Consider the following 18,929-nt stretch of genomic DNA (forward strand, 5'->3'; position numbering starts at 1 on the left):
CTGTAAGGGCGGCAGCTTGCTTTGACAAGTTCACGGCTTACAAACAAGGATGGTGATGACAGGTGTTTTAGGGCTGATGGTTCCACATGGGAACAAATGTCCCTGTGGAGCAAGCATCAGGGGGACAATGGTTAATCACCAACCATCTACAAGTAATTGAAGAAGAACTCTTAACAATGAAGCTAACTTAACAGCACTTCTCTAACTTCTTTTACTCTGCAACCTTAAAAAAATAGATAACTTTTTATTCATAACACTGAGGGGCTGAGCAGTATCACACGGTGAGGGCTCAGGGATGAGATTCAAGGATTAGGGATGAGCCTACCAGCCCGGGGCGAGGTAGGTAAAGGCTGGACCTAAGGAGGAGCGTCCTCACAGAAAATGTGATTCGACATTAGAATGGATTACCCGGGGAGGTGGTAGTCACCGTCCTTGGGAGTGTGTAAGGAAAAACTGGACGTGACACTCCAGTGCTGTAGTCCAGCCGACATGGTGGTGCCCGGTGATGGGCTGGAACAAGACGATCCCAGATGTCTTTCTCCAGCAAGCTCATTCCGCGATTCCCTGGGTTCGCGCTGCCCTCGCTGGGTGCGGTGCGGCAGCGCTTGGCCCTCCCAGGCCACCGTCGAGGGCGGGCCCGCGCCGCAGCCATGGCGGCGCCCGTCGTGCCGGAGAGCGACAGGTACCGGCGCTCCGGCGGTGCCGCTCCCGCCGGGCCGGGCCGGGCCGAGCGGGGCGGAGCAGGTACCGCCACGATGCCGGGGCGCAGTGGGGCCAGGACCCCTCTGACACCCCTCCCTCCTTCCTCCTAGCATCCGCAGGGCCGTGTCGCTGCTCAACACCGTGGACCCGGGCCGGTTTCCGCGGCTCCTCTCCCGCCTTCTCCAGAAGCTGCACCTGAAGGTTGGCAGGGCGCAGGGAGCCGGCTGGGGGTCGTGTGGCGCTGGGCTCGGCTGAGCGGGGCGGGGCGGAGCGGGGACTCGGCGGGGCTGGGAGGACGCGGAGCCGGGCCCGGCCGGAGCTTGGGCAGCGGAGCCGGAACACAACCCCCAGCCCGCCCCGCTCCTTCTTAAGGACTTCAGAGCTTGATTTCAGTCGTCACTAGTTCCTCAGAACTGTATCGGGGACAGGAAGTAAAAGCCGGAAACGAATGGTGAGACGGTGAATGGCGTGCGAGCTAGTGGTACTTGTTGTAGCCCGCCTCCTCCAGGTGCTGGTGCCGCCGAGAGCGCTGTCGGAGGACACGCGAGTTGCTTGGCTTTTTGCACAAACCCTCCTCTGCCCTCACGAATGTTGTCCAAGAAAATCGGATTTGATACCCGGTTTGCAAAAAGCCAGTGATTACACACTCGAGCGAGACATTGATTATTTATTTCAGAGTTGTGCAGGCGCGATTTTCAGTGGTATCCCCCAAGGCAAGTGCCCCAAGCATCAAAACTTTTTATCGTTTATATATTTTAGCAAATAAAGGCTTTGCTGTTCATTGGCAACAGGTTACATAGTGCTTACCATCAAAGAACATTTTTCTCAAGAAAATGTTACATGTTCTGCGTTTTACAACACAATGGAAACACTAAATAGATGTTTTATCTATTTTTTTGTATTTGTAGATGTTCATCAACTAAAAACATCTGTGGAATTTAAGATAAAAATGAAATACAGAGCTTTTAGTGAATATTTCTGTCATCTTCGTAGAAGATGATTATTGATTGCAGAATCAAAAGAAATAAAATAAAAAAAAGAGAAAGTAAATCAGTAGTCAGTTTAATTTCACAGTGCTCAAATGTGAAATGCAGACTAACTCTAAACTTTGTACTAAATATTGCATGGGAAACGAAAATGAATCTTACATCAGAAATTACTTTCTTAATTTCATCGTCTTACAGTGTCAGATTTTTTAAATTCCATTGTTTTATATTTAGAAAAAGTATAAAAAGAAACACAGAATTTGTTTTCTATACACATATACATGTAGACTAAATGGCAAAATAATGTAGGAGCAGCATGTAGGAAAAAATGCAAATATGTTAAAGATTATAAACGTGAGACTGTAAGAACTCAGCTGCTGGTTTTTTTGGGGTTTTTTTTGGGTTTTTTTTTTTGGTTTTTTTTTTTTTTGTTTTTTTTTGTTAACATCACTAGCTTGGATGCCACTGTTATTGCAGAGAGTTTTCTCTGTTTTGCATGCATATTAGCTGTTAGGCAACAGGAATGCATCGCCAACTTTTGTTTGTTTGGTTTGTTCTTTTTCACTACTCCATAGCATTTTAGTAGCTCTTCACAGTTTTAATTGGCATTTACATGAGCTGAAGTGGTTATTGTAGTTCAGCCCAGTCAATCTCATCAATAGTTTTACTTTCTAAAGTACCTAAATAACTAGTTAAATTGCTGGAAGCTTGAAAGAACTTCCTTGCCTTAACAAAACAGACACTGGGAATTCTGCAGTTTCCTTTTAACAACTAATGATTCAAATAATGTTTCCATTTTGATACTCTTGTTATAAACATTGTGATCATTGAAAGTTTTGTGTAATTGCCTCATTTTTTTATTTGGACAGCTAAATTGTTTTGCTTGTCTAGCTTTGCAGTTTTGGATCTAAATGTTTGTTAGTAATTGGGTTTTAAAAGAAGGCAATATCTGAATTTTAAATTACTATTTAATTTGCTGTAGTATAGTAAATACAACTGCTGTATTTTAAAAGTACAACACATTTTCAATTGTCTTCAGTAACTCATTAGGATTCAAATTTGACTTTCAAAATAAATATACATTAGGCCTTTATTTCCCTTGCAACAGCATGGGTGATTTTTAGAAGAGTATCTAGGATGGAAGATGCATATATAACTAACATAACTACAGTTTTGCTTTCTGTTTTCTGGGGTGTGATTTAAGTAATGCAGTTCGTATTTGCCTTATTTTTATTCATAAAAGTTTGTTGGAGATGATCTCATTACTGAAAGAATAATATTTCTGTAGTGTCTGTGAGGCACAAAGAGAAAGCTTTTTGTTCCAATGTATGTCAGATAATCCTGTGGTACTGCGGTAGCTTTTAATTTTGATTTTCAGTGAGAGGAATTGCATCTGCTTTGTAATTTCTGTTTGTAAACAACTGTTTATAAAGATGAGGAGAAAGTTTTTGTTTTGATAAATACATTCTTGGTCCTTAAATTAAATGTCAGGACTAACCATTTTTGTACTTCAGGCTGAAAGTACCTTCAGTGAAGAGGAGGAAGAAAAACTTCAAATAGCTTTTTCATTGGAAAAACAGGATCTTCATCTGGTTCTTGAAACTATATCATTCATTTTGGAACAGGTATTTTGTTTTCACCATTAGGCATTAATAAATGTTTTTTTTTTATCCAGCTATAGATTTCAAAAATAGGACAGTGAAGTTAAAAAGGAATTAGTGAAAATATATCTCTAGTATATTTTGTATGTTTTAGGATTATGATTTAACTACTTTTTGTTACATGCCTTTCTGATTTGGATGGGACTAGGTGCCTTTGTGCAGTGTTTTTTTCAGCTGAATATTAGTAATATAAGTGAGGTCTGCAATGCTCAAGGGAACTCTTGATAATAATGAGATATATTATTCTCTCTTATGCATCGTATCAAGCCAGCCATGCATTTTGTAAGTCCTTGTGAGGAAAATCCTAGATAACATTACTGACCACAGCTTAACTTATGTTAGGAGTCAGTTATGGACAGTTTTCATGCACAGAAGCCTTCGGTACTGGGGTGAACAGGCACAACTAATGTAGCTCAAGAATTTGGAGGAGTGGATGACTGCATGGTGTAGTATGGTGCAGTCACCTTGTAAACAGAGAAGGTTTTCTGATTCTGTGGTCTACCTCTACAAAAGCTGTGAAGCTGTTGTATTACCCAGTAAATATGGTGACTGTTTTAAAAATTGTTAAGCCTATGCTATTATCCATCCATTTCATGCAAATATAGAAAGTGGTGTCTTATACAGAGGGCATGCATAATGATCGTCTTTTGGTGGATTTAAATCTGGTCCTTTCTTACACATGTCAATTTATGATCAGTTCACTTAATTAGCACATTCCACTGCATTAGAAAGAAAACAAACTGTCCTTCTCATGGCTCCCATCCACCAAAAAATCAAAATAAAACATGAGGTCACCTCCAGACGGAATTTTTAATTTTCATCTCAGCAAAACAGCAGAATTGCCTGTTTACTGCCTTGTCCTGATTTGTTTGGACTGGTTAATTTATATTATAATTATTGAAGATGAGCAGATAAAGCAGTTAATTCTCTTCATTATTCTTTTGCATTAAAATAAAGAGGGAAGAATATTAATATCTGCCAAAAAAAAGGGCCAAAGTGGACTACATGTTGTATGAGAACTCTTCGTTTTCCTGCTGATAGCTGTGCTTCTTGGAACAGGTCCTTGTTCTGTCAGATTACAACTGTTTTAACAGCAGTTTGCTCTGTGAAGGCATTATAGATAAAAAGACTGTCATACAGTCTTTGCCATATATATTGCTTCTTTTTTTAACCTGATCTGGTGGTGACAAAGTCCTGTTTTGAAAGCGAAGATATAGAGTGTCTTCCACAAAAAAATTGACACTAGTAGGGAGGTGATATCTAACCCATTCAGTTTAGGCAAACTGTTCTTGGTTTTTCAGAATATCGCCTTGTAGGTTAGTTTTGCTTGAACAGTATGAATTTGGAAAATTTCTCCTTTCTTAATTGTCACAAAGATAGCTTCAAAGCCTATCTGATTTTCATTGATAGCTGCTTTGCCATTCTGTACAGTGGAAACCTGTACGTATACTCAGATCTGACTTTGTCTCTATTTTTTTTGTAGTGTGTCTGTCTTGGGAAGAGTAATTTGTAACACATTTTTGTTACAAATTTGTTTGTTTATTTGTAATCACATTTTGAGATAGTTACAGTTTTCCATCTACCAGGTAAGAGGGTTAAGGTGAAAAGGATGCAGATAGTTCCCCTAGTGAAGTTGCTAGTAAAAATCTTGTGTGAACACAGTGGTCATTTGTGCTAGAACATATTTGCTACGACTTGTAGAACAGCACTTTGCAACAGCAGTTATTTTTCCTTTAACAGGCAGTCTATCACAATTTGAAGCCTGCTTCACTGCAACAGCAGCTACAAAGCATTCACCTGGATCAAGACAAAGCTGAAGCATTCGCTAGTGCATGGGCAGCTGCAGGTCAAGATACGATTGAAAAGTTCAGGCAGAGGGTTTTGACCCCTCAGAAGGTAATGTGTGTGGTTTTTCTTCTGAGAGAGAATAAAGTTGTATTAGTTCAGCTTAAAGCAAAGAGTTTAAACTAAGGTGCAAAGTTTGTGACAGGCCAGGTCACTTACAGGTACTAGATAAATGTGATTGAGACAGTTGAATTCTGTTGTCTTCAAGAGAAGTTACCTGTTAGCTGAGCTGCTGTAACTGAGGGAGCCCAGCTATATATGCACTATTAGCAGCCTGCATACTGTTTGTGAACAGGCTTAACAACGTGCCTTGGGGACAGTGTGTCCATGAGCATTTGTGATGATTGAGCTCATCAGGCCGGTCATTCTCTGTGCTTGTGTTTGAGCTTCTGCCATCCTTAGGTTTCTAAGCTGGTTGTGTAGTGAATTTGGCAAAATACTTATTATAATTTTGCGGTGTTTTTCTATGATGGCATATAATTTTGCTTCCTATTTCCGCTTAAAACTTGCTACAAGCTTTGGAAGTCTCATTGTATCTTTAGACATAGATGTCTATATCTATTACAAGGTATAATAACATAATTTTGTTGATTCATAATAACCCTTCAAATGCATAAGGAATTGTATATAGAACATAGAATTGTATATAGGATCAAAGTTTACAATTTTAGATTACAATGATACACAATTTAGGTACTTATATTGATTTAGAAATTATATTAACTTACTTCTTTGTAGAAAGAGATATGTAGTCAATTATTAATACCCTCTTCAACATGTAAATACAGGTGTAATGTATTAAATAATTGATCCTATAAATATCAGTATTTATTTACATGGCCATATATTAATTCCCAGTTTACATTGTTCACTTCTCTTCCAGAAGCAATATTCTGTACAGAAAAAGTATGACTTTTATGTTATCACAAGTTCCAGCAACATAGTCACAGAATAGTTGAAGCTATTCTGGAGCTATTCTGGCTCTGGAGCTATTCTGGCTCTGGAGTGTGTCTGATCCACCCCCTCTGCTGAAGCAGGGGCATTTAACCCCAATTGCTCACGACCATATCCAGACAGCACCTGAACATCTGTGAGGATGCAGATTCCACAGCCTTCCTGGGCACCCTTTGTCAGTTCTTGGCCACTCTTGAAGAGCCTAAATGTTTTCCTGTGTTCTGAGAGAGCCTCCCATGTTTTAGTTTGTGCCTGTTGCCACTTGTGCTGTTACTGGGCCTTATGTAAAGAGCCTGGCTCAGTCTTTATAGCTTTCCTTCACATAAGGAGTTAAAAAGCTCTCTTGTGGCTTCCTCTTATATGTGAGGTGCCCTTCCCTATCCCTTCCCTGCCCTTCTATCCCTTCATCATCTTGGTGGCCTTTGCTGTACTCTTTACAGTACCTACATGACTCTTATACTGTGGAGCCCAGCACTGATTATGCTACTCCAGGTGAGACCATTGTTGAGTACAGGGAAAGGTCATTTTCTTCAGTCTGTGGGCAGTACTCCTGGAGCAGCCCAGGATGGCTCACGATTGACTTGGTGTCCACCAGGCGCCTCAGGTTCTTTTTCACAAGGCTTTTTTCCAGCTGGACAGCGTGCAGCTTGTACTGGTGCTTGTCCCCTCCAGTGAAGGAGACATTTCACTTTCTCTTGTTGAACTTCATGAGGTTCCTGTCAGACCATTTCTCCAGCCTGTCCAAGTCACTCTGGATGGCAACACAGTCCTTTGGTGTATCAACCACTCCTCTCAGCTCTTCTCAGACCACACCTGGAATATTGCATGAAGGGCCGGTTGAGGGGCTTCCAGCATGAGACAGACTCAGATCTGTTGAAATGGTCCACAGGAGGGCCATTGGAGTGATTAAAGGGCAGGAGGACCTTTGCTGTGAAGACAGACTGAGGCAGTAGGGGTTGTCCAGCCTGCAGAAGAGAAGGCTCCAGAGAAACATTATTGTAGCTGTTCAGTACTTAAAGGAGGCTTAGAAGAAAGATGGAGAGAAATGTTTTACCAGGGCATTTAGTGGCAGAAGAAGGGGCAATGGTTTTAAATGGAAGGATTATGGATTTAGACTGGATTAAAGAAAGAAATTCTTGATGAGGGTGGTGAGACACTGGAGCAAGTTGCCCAGAGAGGTTGTGGATGCCCTGTCATTGGAAGTGTTCAAAAGATTGGATGGGGCATTGATCAACACGATCTAGTGATCAACATGTTCCCAGTCCATGGTGGGAAATTTGGACTAGATGATTTTCAGAGGTCCCTTCCAATCCACACCATTTTGTGAGTCTGTGAGTGCTAGTTGTTGGTTGATTTTTCTTTTCTCTTTTACGTTCTTTTAAACATACGCACTGGCTTTTTGGTTATCATTGCATATTTGGTGTGGACTGTTGCTGATGTGTTGAGGTGGTGTGCAGCACTACATACGAGTTCAGAATTTAGTTCACATGGGATTCTTTTGTACTTTTGCTTACCACGTGCCTCCTGCACATTAGTAACTCTGGATTTTCTTTATTAGAAGCTTTAGTGGGTGTGTAAAGGGTTTGCTTGTGTGGATGCAGGTGCAGAATCTGGGTCATGATTAACATTACTGAGGTCTCAATAGTTCTGTTCCAACACATACACAGTGTCCCTGCAGACATTCACAAGACAGAGTTTATGAGATAACTAAGATCTCTTTGGAGTTTTATATTGTGTTTTTCGAAAGTCTGTGTGACAAAATAATTCTAAGTCTTTCCTGACACATGATACTTAGAGGTTGTCTGTTTCAGAAGTATTGAAATGGCGACAGTACAGTATTTTCTGCTGTGTACACAAGGACTGGGCTGTAATCCATTTCTGTTTCAAAAAAAATTAAAAATGGCAGACAGTTTAATTCTTTTTTTTATTAAGGGTGTGGTTTACATATTAAGAGAACATTGGAACCTCTATGATTGGTTGGGTTATGGCCAAAAACTAGTGGGTAACTGAGTGTCCAATTTAGTTGTTTCATAATAAAGCAAAAAATTTTACTTACGCCATATTTGAGAGTAGTCCAGTGCATCTTTTGGCTTGCAGAAGAGTTCAGGTTTGGACTCAAGACCACTAGTAATTATGAGAAATAATTTCATAATTTTTCTTTATTGATGAGCTATTTCTCTTAAATCAGATTCTTTTCTTGCCTGAAAACTACACATTGTTAAAAAGTAGTATTCTGAGTTCTGCATCTATCAGTTCTGAGCAAGAGGTGTAGCTGGTAATGTGCTGGTTGATACCTTCATTAGGCTGACAAGTCAAATTGTGTTTATTAGAGCAGCAGAACAAGTATTTCCTGGAATACTGATTAGGTGAAGCTTTCTGTGTCATATTCAACACCATTTCTAATTGTTTGAGAAAAACTATTTTCTCAGCAGAGGTTTCTGAAATTTTTTGTGCAGACTGCTTAGCAGATAGGGATGTTATTGACTTGAGAAATTAATACAAAGTGTGGAGTTAAAATAAAGCTGTACTGTTTAATACTATTTCTCACTTCATCTTTTCATTTTTCTTTGCTGAATTATTGCCAGTCTTCAGCTGCACAGAGCTATTAATTATGTATATTCTGCTGTTGCATTAATTGGTTCTTTGGTCCTTACTCATATGGCAGTGCCTTATTATGTTATTCCTGATGATGATAATACAATACTAGTCAATTAAAATGATGGTATTTGTATAATGCTTTCCTTTGAACACATTCTTAATCTGGCCTTTAAAATGATAGGCTGCTGATAATAGTTTGATAACAGTCTGTTCCAGTTTTTAAGTCTTTTCTTGGTAATGTACAAGTTTAGAAATGAGGGCATGCTGATCAGATTAAAAAATATTTTTTCCTCCCTGCAAAGAAGAGCTGGATTTTTGATAGGTTTCACTATGAATTCTCTTGGCAGTTTTACATCAGTTTTGTTGCTTTTTTCCACTTCTCCTCCCCTTAATATTATGTTCTCTGTATGTGTTTTTGTATTCTGCACAAATCTTTGTTTTAAAGGCAGATCAAGCTAAGTGCTTCATAGCTTTCTGGTTTTGGAAAACTATTCAGAGTATTGTTAAAATATATGTAATGAAAAAGATAAAGGTCCTATGTTGCCAAGCAAGAGGAGTTTTTTATAGCTTTCAGACAGCATTGCTTAATATAATGATGCGTGGGAATGCAACTAGTGAAATTATGTACCTAAAATTCTTGACAGAGCTGTCAGTTCTGTATCTTGAGTGCCTGTTTGAAGCCATATGGGAAAAACTCTGAAAGTAATTTTCTCAGAAACTGGCCTTCTTGCTAATGGGTGTATATGTAATGTTAATGTGCTAAATTCCCTCTGCTAAATGCTGGCACATCTACAGAAATACTGTGAAACACATGCATCCTGTGGTTATGCCAAAAAAAGAAGAGAATTGGTGTGCTCTGTGTGTGTATGTCGTGGCAGAATTTTTTTCTCTGATATCAGAAGAATGCAAAATAAGGAGGAATACAACTCAAACTATAAGAAATAATTTTACAGTTTCTTGTTAGTATCTGATTAACTAATTGTTCTTACAGTGACAAACTGAAGTCACAAAAACAGTGTTGTGCCTGTGGGCATTGTCACAGTGAATTGTGAACCAGCTTGCATAATGCGATGCCAGTGCACTGACAAAGAGACTGCAAATGATGAAATACAAAGTAAAAACACAGTTTTTTATCTAATGAGATTAGTTTAATCACCCGCTACAGCACAAGTGAGTCTTATTCTTTCACTCACTCAGCTTTATTAGTAGGAATTTTAATTGCTTACAGTTTTTAGGTACTACTTCTTCAGGATTTTTTTTAATGAGTTGCTTCCTATCCTTGTCCTCTTCTGTTTTCTACCAAGAAGGTACAAGTTACGAAGGTTGGAAGAAGGTAGATTCTGAGAAGGTTTTGAAGATCTGTAAGTTTTGTTCTGTTCTTACATGCAAAATAGCAGTTTAAGAGATTATAGAAATGAGTGCTGTCCTTGTCTTGTGTAACTTCCTGTGTAATACAAAACGTAATTTTTCCTCAATATGTAAAAGAGCTTTTGGAACAGGAGTGTGGTTGTGATTTCAAGGCTTGAAATGACAGGTATCTTCTGAGGATTTTTTTATGGTTACTAAAAATGTTTGCCTTATCTCTAATTAAAAACTGTCCAACTTAATCTTTCCTCCACTGGATCATGTTATATTTTCTGCTAGATAAAAACACCAGTCAGCCATGACTTAATAAAAATGTCATAGACTGGTGTACGTTTTTGCTGCAGCAGTGCCCACAAATTAGCCATAGATGGAGCACAACAGGAGCGCATTTGCCTTTTGCACTAGATACTATGGTTTTTGAAACTGGAATGTTGTTTCTAATGTTTATCATGGAGCCTCTTTCTGTTTGCTTTCAAGCTAGCTGTTTATCAGTAAAAATAGTGAAAGTTGAAAACTTTCAGTAACTTCCATTAGGGGAAAGTCTTTTGAAGTTGTTGCAGCTTAGCACTAGTTTTACTCTACCAATGTCATATTATTTCTTTTGTATCCTTCCTTTTGAAGCATACTGGTTCTTTTTGGTGTGTCTTTTTCCTGATTTCTAAGGTTCAAGAGCTGAGGGAGTTTGATTTAAATATTGAACAAAGAAGTCTGAAAATACCACTTTTCTTGGTATACATGCTAAGAAAAGTGTGCTGAAGAGAAAAATGATTTTATCCTTGAAGACAAAAATGGGAAATCAGAAGAAATTAACTTCTAGCTAGTCTGAGATGAAGAATCTGGTTAAACTTAAATATTCACTAATAAGGTGCATTTAGGTGTGTAACTTGTCCATATCTTCCTTTTAGAGTTAAATCTTAGCCTTTTCTATTTTTAGTATGCTCCTAGTATCTTCTGTGAGAGGTAAATGAGGTACTGGCTCTTTGGTTTGCTCCTGTTGCTTTTTCTAACATTAATTACAAGCTGAAATGAACAGTTTATAGAGATAAAAAAGCTGACTGCTCTTCTTCTTCTTTTTTTTTTTTTTTTTTTTTTTTTTTTTTTTTTTACCGCCTTAAGTTACTGATGTTCTTTGGGAAAGTTATGCTGAAGGTTCCAGGAGTTGCACAGCAAATGTGATGTGTGTGTTCACATTAGCGAAGATTCTTCACATTCAGTGCCTCTATCTCACTTGCTTGGTTTAATCACTTGACAGTGTCTGTGACCTAACTTGTTTTCAGTCTCTTGATCATAACAGTGCTTTCTTTTGAGGCCAAGATACTTTTCTTTCCCCCTGGGAATTGTGCTCCATTTCATCAATATTTTACATGATTCTGTAAATTTATTGTCTGTCTGCCTAGCCCAATCCAACTCTTTCCTTGCCTTTATACTACAACTACTTTTATGTCTAGTTATTCTTGTCTGTTGGTGAAAAATATAGTTCCTCCTTTCTTTTTTTTTTTGTTTGCCTGTTTGCTGACAGCCTCACAATATCGACAAGATTAAGGCAGAATCTGGTTTAACATTGCATTCCAGTATTGTGTCTAGGTAGATAGGATCCATCTGGCGATTCTTACTTTCTTTTGTTTCCTGACTGAGAAACACTGCAAAAATATCATTAAAGTTTCAAAGTCCAGTCTTTAAAATTTAGTGTGAGTCACTGCAGTTGACTATGCCACTTCTGCTTAACTTGACTGTTATGTGTTATGACTGACTGTAACTACAGACTTGTAATGCATAAAAATCTTCAATTTATTTTACTGAATCTGTTATGTGGCTGAGTAGTTGTACCTACGGTTTTGTTGACAGTTACATACCATTTTATGGGGACTGCTCTTGTGTTAATTTTGAAGATTTGTGTAATACTGTCAGCTGAAGATGCTAGTCTTCATATATATAGGTAAAATATGAGTGTTACAAATTTTAAACCTGCCATGAAAGAGTACTTATCACTGAAATTACAAAATGCCCGAGTAACCGATTTATGAAATGGAGATGCTGAATTTTATTGAAGTTGAATGTGTTTGTCCAGTGGAGGGACATTTTTTTAACTACTGTATACTTTATTTTCAATTTTCTATTAAAAAATAGAAATCTTTTTCTATGGCTGTTAAAAATAGAAAAGGGGGAAAGGACTGCAGTCAGAAATTTCATGCAACTATATGAAAATCCAGCTGTTTCACAGTAGGATTGCTCACCTGTGGAGGAATTGTTACAGTGAGACCTGCTGGAAAGAAGCTGCAGCATCCAGAACTCCTTCAGAGATATTCATGCCACCTGAGTTCAACTGATGTCAATAGCAACAATGGAGAATAGAAATCAGTGTGTTTGTGCAGTCATCTCCCAGGCTCACAATGCTCCAGTTTCCCATCAGGAGAAAACTGGTGTTTGATCTGGGGCTTATCTTAAAGGAAACACTCTCTTCCTGATTACAGATTATTTCTGTGATGAAGACCCTACCTGTGTTGATTGGCAAATTTTGCCTGTCAATTATTGCCTTCTCTTAAAAATTTTCCCTTTTTTTCTGTTTTAATGTTCATTTCCTCTATTGAGTACACTTTTGGCTGCATCCTGCTGATGTCTCCTCTGCAGTAATACTCTTTTCTTGAGATGGAGAGAGTTTTTGAAGGAGTTAATAGTCAGGCATGTTTTGTCACCTTTAAATCGTTCCTAAATGATTTCCATCACCACAGCTGGCAAAATTGATATTTTCATGTCTTATTTTGATTTTTGATTCTGGAGTGCTGTGTTTGCTGATGAAAAATGGAATTGGCACCTTCAGCTGCAAATTTTAGAGAGAAGAATTAATGGTTTCCTCTGGTTTTATGCTGGTGTGATTACACAGGTATGAAGAAATGCATTGTAGGCCAATGGATTTTTTAATATGTAATGCACATTTAGTCCTCTCCCATCATACAAAACTGATAGTTAATATATTAAAACTATACATACATGTATATTATACATACATGTATTTACATAATATATTAAAATTATACATACATGTTGCAATACTTTCTTTAAGTGAAAATTATTCATTTTTTTAACTGTTACTTAGTGTATTTTGTCTAATTGATTATTGAAAGATGAAGGGAAGAGATAGTCAAACTTTAAACATGAGTATTTTGATTTTTGCTTTTTCCAATGAATTGAGGAATATTTTGTCTTCAGTGCAGGAACTACTCTTTCAAGAATTAAACTGAGTGAAAGGATGGCCGTACTCATTTTCTTCTAGGTTATTTGCTTAGAACAACCAAAAAAATATAAGTGAAAGAACTGTGTTAGAAAATTTCTTATGTTGTGCAGTATTTATTTCCTTGAAATATTTTGTTGAGTGGAAAATGTTTTGTTGTCAGTGTGATATATGCTATTGTAATAATATGAGAAAAAGATTTCCTGAAGATGTCTTTCTTATCCCATTGTCTCTTCACTGTTCATAAGCATATCCAGTTAGGATAGGCTTAAACTTCATAAACAGCTCTTTCAATTATTCAAGGAAATGTTTTAATTTTCAAGTTGGTCTATTCCTCTGAAATTAGGGGGAGAAATAACTGAAGTGAATGAGTTAATATCTGAGATAAAATGACAAAATTATGATTTCATTTGTCAAAATAAGATGTAATTTCTCTCCTTTTGTAGTTGTTGTATTTGGGACATTATAGTCCCTTGCTAAGTTACATTGGGCAGAGTCATTAAGTTGTTCATTTTCCCCATTACTGCAAACAGCAAAATTATGTAGTGCACTTTTTCAGTTTGTCAGGCTTAATTTTTAAGGTATAGTTTTTGCTCACACTGGGGCTATTCAAGGATAGTTCCTTTTTTCTTCAGGTGTGAGAAATCTACTTCCTCAAGAATAGGCTGAAGGTTGGGTTTTCATCCCCCTTTTATGCACTCTTCGACAGTGTTGTTTACTCATTCTTAACACTAAAATCGTAGGCGTTTAGGCTTCGCAATCTTAAGATGTCAATATTTACTTTTAACTATAAATTAAGGTAGCCTGTTAAGTAGGGAGCATTGATGTAGTGAAGCTGAACTTACCTCCAGAGTAGCTGCTGTGTGTAAACTGAAGATACATCACATTTAGCAGAAATAGATGAGGAGACTGTAAGTTTGAAAAATAGTGCTGTGCACTTGTGCATTATTATGGTGTTTTTAATAGAGAGAGCTTCAAGCGTGTAAATTTCTTTCTCAGGCTATGAAAAGCATAATCTGATGTTCAGTAACACCGAAGTTATTACAAATACCAGATCATTTTGAACTAAATGGTCTCTCAAAATAAGGATTAAATTATTTGAAAATAAATGGGTGAATCTATACACCAGTGGAGCATGACACTAATTTCTATATTGCTGTAACTGACCTACTTTATCTGCTGTAGTTCGTTAGGCTAGAGCCTAATGGAAGACTTTTTTCTGTGGTACCTGTAAAAAAATGAGCCAGTAAGAAGTTATTGGCATTCTGTTCCCTTTATGCAGTTTTAAAAAATCTGAGAAAAAATGAAGTCAGTTTCACTACATCAGCCTGTCCTCAAATTAATCAGACTGCCTGAGAATGGAAGTAATTATTGATGCACTTAAACTACCCTGAAGTCAGTCTTTGAGTATGGATGTAAAATCAGGAGACCTGGATGTTATTTCTTAGCTATGCAAGTCTACAGAAGCATTCTGTGCCATAGAAAGCTGCTGACAACCAAGAGCAGGAATGTTCGTGTTAATTAAGTCTTTCAGCACCACCAGTACCAGGAGGAGCTGACCCCACAAGGAGAGCCTGCAAGAGAGCTGAAGAAGAACTTTTTACAAGGGCGTGTAGTGATAGAATGAAGGGAAGTGGCTGAAAACTGAGAAAGGGCAGGTTTAGTTTAGATGCTAGGAAGAAATTCTTTACTGTGAGGGTAGTGAGGCATAGCAACATGTGGCCCAGAGGAGCTGTGGATACCCCATCCCTGGAAGTGTTCCAGGCCAGGCTGGATGTGGCTCTGCATAACCTGGTCTAGGGGAAAGTGTCTGTGTGTGTGGAGGAGAGGGGGTTTGGAACTAGATGATTTTTAAGATTCATTCCAATACAAACCATTCTATGATTAGAAGCACTTAGCTTTCTGCCAAGATCTGAATATGCAGAGGGAATGGTAGGATTTATTTTCATTTGTGCTCATGTTACTGGCTTTTAATTCTGACTGTGGGCTACAAGCTCAGTTTGCTTCAAAATTCTCTTCAGACGTGTTAGAAGGCTTTAGCAGTTCCTTAACAACTTTGTGGTACTGAAAATCTTTTTCTACCTAAAAAGGCACATGTTGAGCAGTTTTCTTGCTTTAGCAAAGTTCAAGCAGACGAACTAAACTGTAGCCCATTGACAGTAGAAGAGATACTGAATTGAAATGATACTGTTGAAAAACTATATTATACAGTTGATTTTGAAAGAGTACTATTATATGGTAATATTACCACATTTATTTACCAATGACCTTTAAGATATATTGAAAACATCTGTTGTGGTACTAGTAGTAGACTTCTAAAAATTGGATATGTTAGTTTGCCTATGCTACATGTTCCTTTCCCATCCAGCGCTTTTATAACCTTTTTTCTTTCATAAGCACAGAACTACAGGACACTTGCTGTCAATTTAGAATTCCTTCTGCATTCTCTCCCCACCAGGCTTGTTAAGGAGTTCAGCCCAGAATTGTGTTTTTCTCCCTTTTTAGGTTTTAAGATGAAACACTGGTTTTGAGCATTCTTCTTGCTTTTTGCTAACTGCTGGTCAGCATTTGTTGTTCTGCCAGTAGAAATGCTCCTGGTCATTTGCTTGCCAGAAGGGCTAATACTGGATATGACAGGATCTTTATACTGTTTTCCTGTAGCTAGGTTATCTGTAGCGGATTGTTAAGCAGCGTTTAACCTGTAGTGCTGATTAATTGTCTGCATATTTTGAATCAAGTATGTTTTCTGACTATAAGATTTTAGTCTATTTAGTGAAAGCTAGGCGTTCTGAAAGCAGCAAATCTTGCCAAGAAAAGGGAGAGCAAGAGCCTGAACAAAAAAATTAAATCTTTATAACAGGTTAAATTTGATCTGAAAAGTAATTGGCTGTTTCATAACTGTCTAAATGCCTGGTGGTTATAAAAACCTCAGTGCTGTTGATTCTATGTGTCCAAGCAGTATTTGTATAGTGTAGTTCTTGCAGGTTCATTGCTGTGTTGAGCAACTCATTGTTGCTCTTACTTTATGGGAGTCTGTGCTTAAATCTCCTTCCAAGGGACAAAAAGGTACTAAATCATGGATGAGAAACAGTGGTTTGCATGGTATTGTGGCATCCTGCTGGCACTGTGGTAAGAAGTAAGCTGCCACATCAGTGAGTTCTGAGTGCCATATAATACTGGTCTTCTGTAGGTTCTTTAATGATATGTTACAACCCTTCTAGAAACAGGTAATTTACATGAAAATTGAAGTTTTCAGCTTTAAATTAAAACAGACTTCCAGTCTTTATGAGTGTAGAGACAGACAGGAGGCGTGATCTCAGTTTATCAGCCAAGACCAACTGAAAAATATCTTCTTTTCCTCCTCTGGTACTGACTGAGTATTTAAGGCCCTTTTTTCCGTTGTGCTTCAAAAATATTGGATCCTGCTGCAGAAGTTTGGCTGAAGTTAGAGGTATTAGGTAAGAAATTTTAGGTGAATACATATTTTCTGAAATTCTGTTCTACTTCATTGTCCCTGTTTCACAATGCTTCCCCTTAATTGTTCCTTCAAACTAGGCCCTTGCCAGCCAATTTTTAGTGTCAGTTTCTTGTTCACTTGGGCTCTGTTCTTGCTCTTTCAGATTGAAGCCCTGCAGAATGCCCATTATTGACATTTGTTCTGCTTTCCTTCTCAAAGTTGTAGTCCTTCATTTTAAGTCTGACAGACTGGTTTTTGTATAATTGAGATGATTAGTCTGAATTTCTTTCTCAAAGAATGTTTTTTTGATTTCTCATTGAAGAGGGTAAAATAAATATATCTGTGTAGTTGAAAGAAGTATTTTTTGACAACTAATACAGAAACTTGTCCTATTTGACAGACTTCTTGAATTTCTTCTCAATTTAGGTTTAATTTGTAGTAATGTGTATGGGCAGCAAAAGGTGGAAGTAAGGAACTGTGGTGAAGATATGCTAGGAAGAGACAATAGAATATGTCAAAACACAATGGGTTGTAAGAGAAATGGTGGATTCTGTGGGTGTTAATTTTGACTGTGTGAACCTTGATTTAGCTGGAGATTGTGCTTCAGGTTTATATCAGCTGTAAAGGTTGACTTGACATTTAATGCACTGGGCTTTTTCAAGAGAGTGACTTTCACACAAATGTTTTACCGTAGTTATGTTAGATTGGTGGTGGTCTTGTCTTACTCTGCAAAATGATACGCTCTACTATTTAGCATGTCTGCTGGATAGGGCTTTAGTTGGAAAATTCAGTGTTTTACACTGGCAGAAAATTACTGTGGCCATCGCAAACAGACCAGGTGATATTTTTATGTACCTGTAAAGGTGCTGCTTATCTTCAGTAGAAGGGTCAGATCTTCTTATAGTAGGGGAACTAGCTGCTTTCTGTTGTGGATCTGCCCTGGGACGGCTACGGGTGGCCACTGAGAAGCGCTGTGGGTGAAGGAGTACAGAGCTGGTTCAGCATGAAATGACATCTTACCTCTTCTGCAGCCGGTACAGAGTGAGTGCTGGAAGGGGGAGGTGCTTAAGGTCTTCCATGTCTGTGAGTCCCAAGTGCCATGGTAATCTCTTCAGAAGCCTGAGTGAAACAAAATGGACGAAACAAATGAGGATTTGCAGGGGTTGTTGAAAGCTTCCTCCTATCTTTATTGCCCTGACTTATTTGCCAGGATGTTCATAGAACAGATCTGAAGCATTTTCATATGTTCTTACTATTGGTTTTGTTTAGTACTTATGTTTATTTCCCTTCCTTCTTTTCAGTTTGCACTTGTTTACTTCTTTCTTTTTTTTTTTTTTTAATTGTGAGAAGACGCTAAAGGTCTACACTAGCTAAAAACATGGCTTTGTTCGCATGCTAGGCATGCAGAAATGCTTCTCCTCTGCCCCATTAAGTGCTTTTCAGTTAGTATATCACAGATTCTGGCACTATTCTTACATCATTTTTTTTTCTGTAACAAGTTTTATACCAGAAGTAAAAATAATTTTATAGTTCTTTCATATTTGAAAAAAATTGCCCTGAAGTATGTACTACCTTGTGACTTATAAATACTTTGCCTTGACACAAATGCCATGCAGAAATGTGTCACTACTCTCAAAAGGTTAATTAACATTGCAGGATGTTGAATGTCTTCTAAGTAAACAAACACAACAATTGCCAGATATATGTTGCGTTTTTCTTTCAAGAAAATGAACTATTTTGATGCCTTAGGCAGCATGCTATTTATTAATTAAAACTTATACAACTATGTTTAAAACAGAAAGCAGACATGCATTGTACAGGAAAACAAAGTCATTTTTAAGGTGAAGCAATATAAAACAAGAGTTACAGCTGCTCCTCAGCTATAAACTCAGGCCAGTGTGCTGCCACATGTATTGTATTTGTTCTGAGCTCTCTACAGTATTCTGGGATAAGTGTGTATTAGAAGTGAAATAGAGACTTGATTTTTTTTATTTTTGGTGGTTTGTTCTTGAGTCTACACAGAGTACACAGTATTTAACAGCTTCAGAAAAGTCTTAAAAGTCAGGCTTCTTTATATATTGTTTTTGTCTCTAGTGGCATTGTCTTTTGATCCTGGCTAAGGCTTGGTTTCT

At 37.9% G+C, this 18,929-nt stretch overlaps 1 protein-coding gene across 2 annotated transcripts in view; it reads left to right on the top strand.

Moving 5' to 3' along the window:
• Nucleotides 1–425: 425 nt before the first annotated feature.
• The window catches only part of COMMD10 (COMM domain containing 10), a 108,548-nt gene continuing 90,044 nt past the window's right edge, over nucleotides 426–18,929 (top strand). The window contains exons 1-4 of one of the 2 annotated variants that reach the window (XM_039730969.1): nucleotides 436–682; nucleotides 813–903; nucleotides 3,203–3,313; nucleotides 5,090–5,245. In XM_039730969.1, coding sequence (XP_039586903.1) covers nucleotides 531–682; nucleotides 813–903; nucleotides 3,203–3,313; nucleotides 5,090–5,245 — 510 coding nt within the window. In that variant the 5' untranslated portion in view covers nucleotides 436–530. Of the gene's footprint in view, nucleotides 683–812; nucleotides 904–3,202; nucleotides 3,314–5,089; nucleotides 5,246–18,929 lie in introns of both variants that reach the window. The other variant, XM_039730977.1, reaches the window with a different exon arrangement.

Source organism: Passer montanus, unplaced genomic scaffold (assembly GCF_014805655.1).
Source record: "Passer montanus isolate IOZ18808 unplaced genomic scaffold, ASM1480565v1 scaffold110, whole genome shotgun sequence".
NCBI lineage: Eukaryota > Metazoa > Chordata > Aves > Passeriformes > Passeridae > Passer > Passer montanus.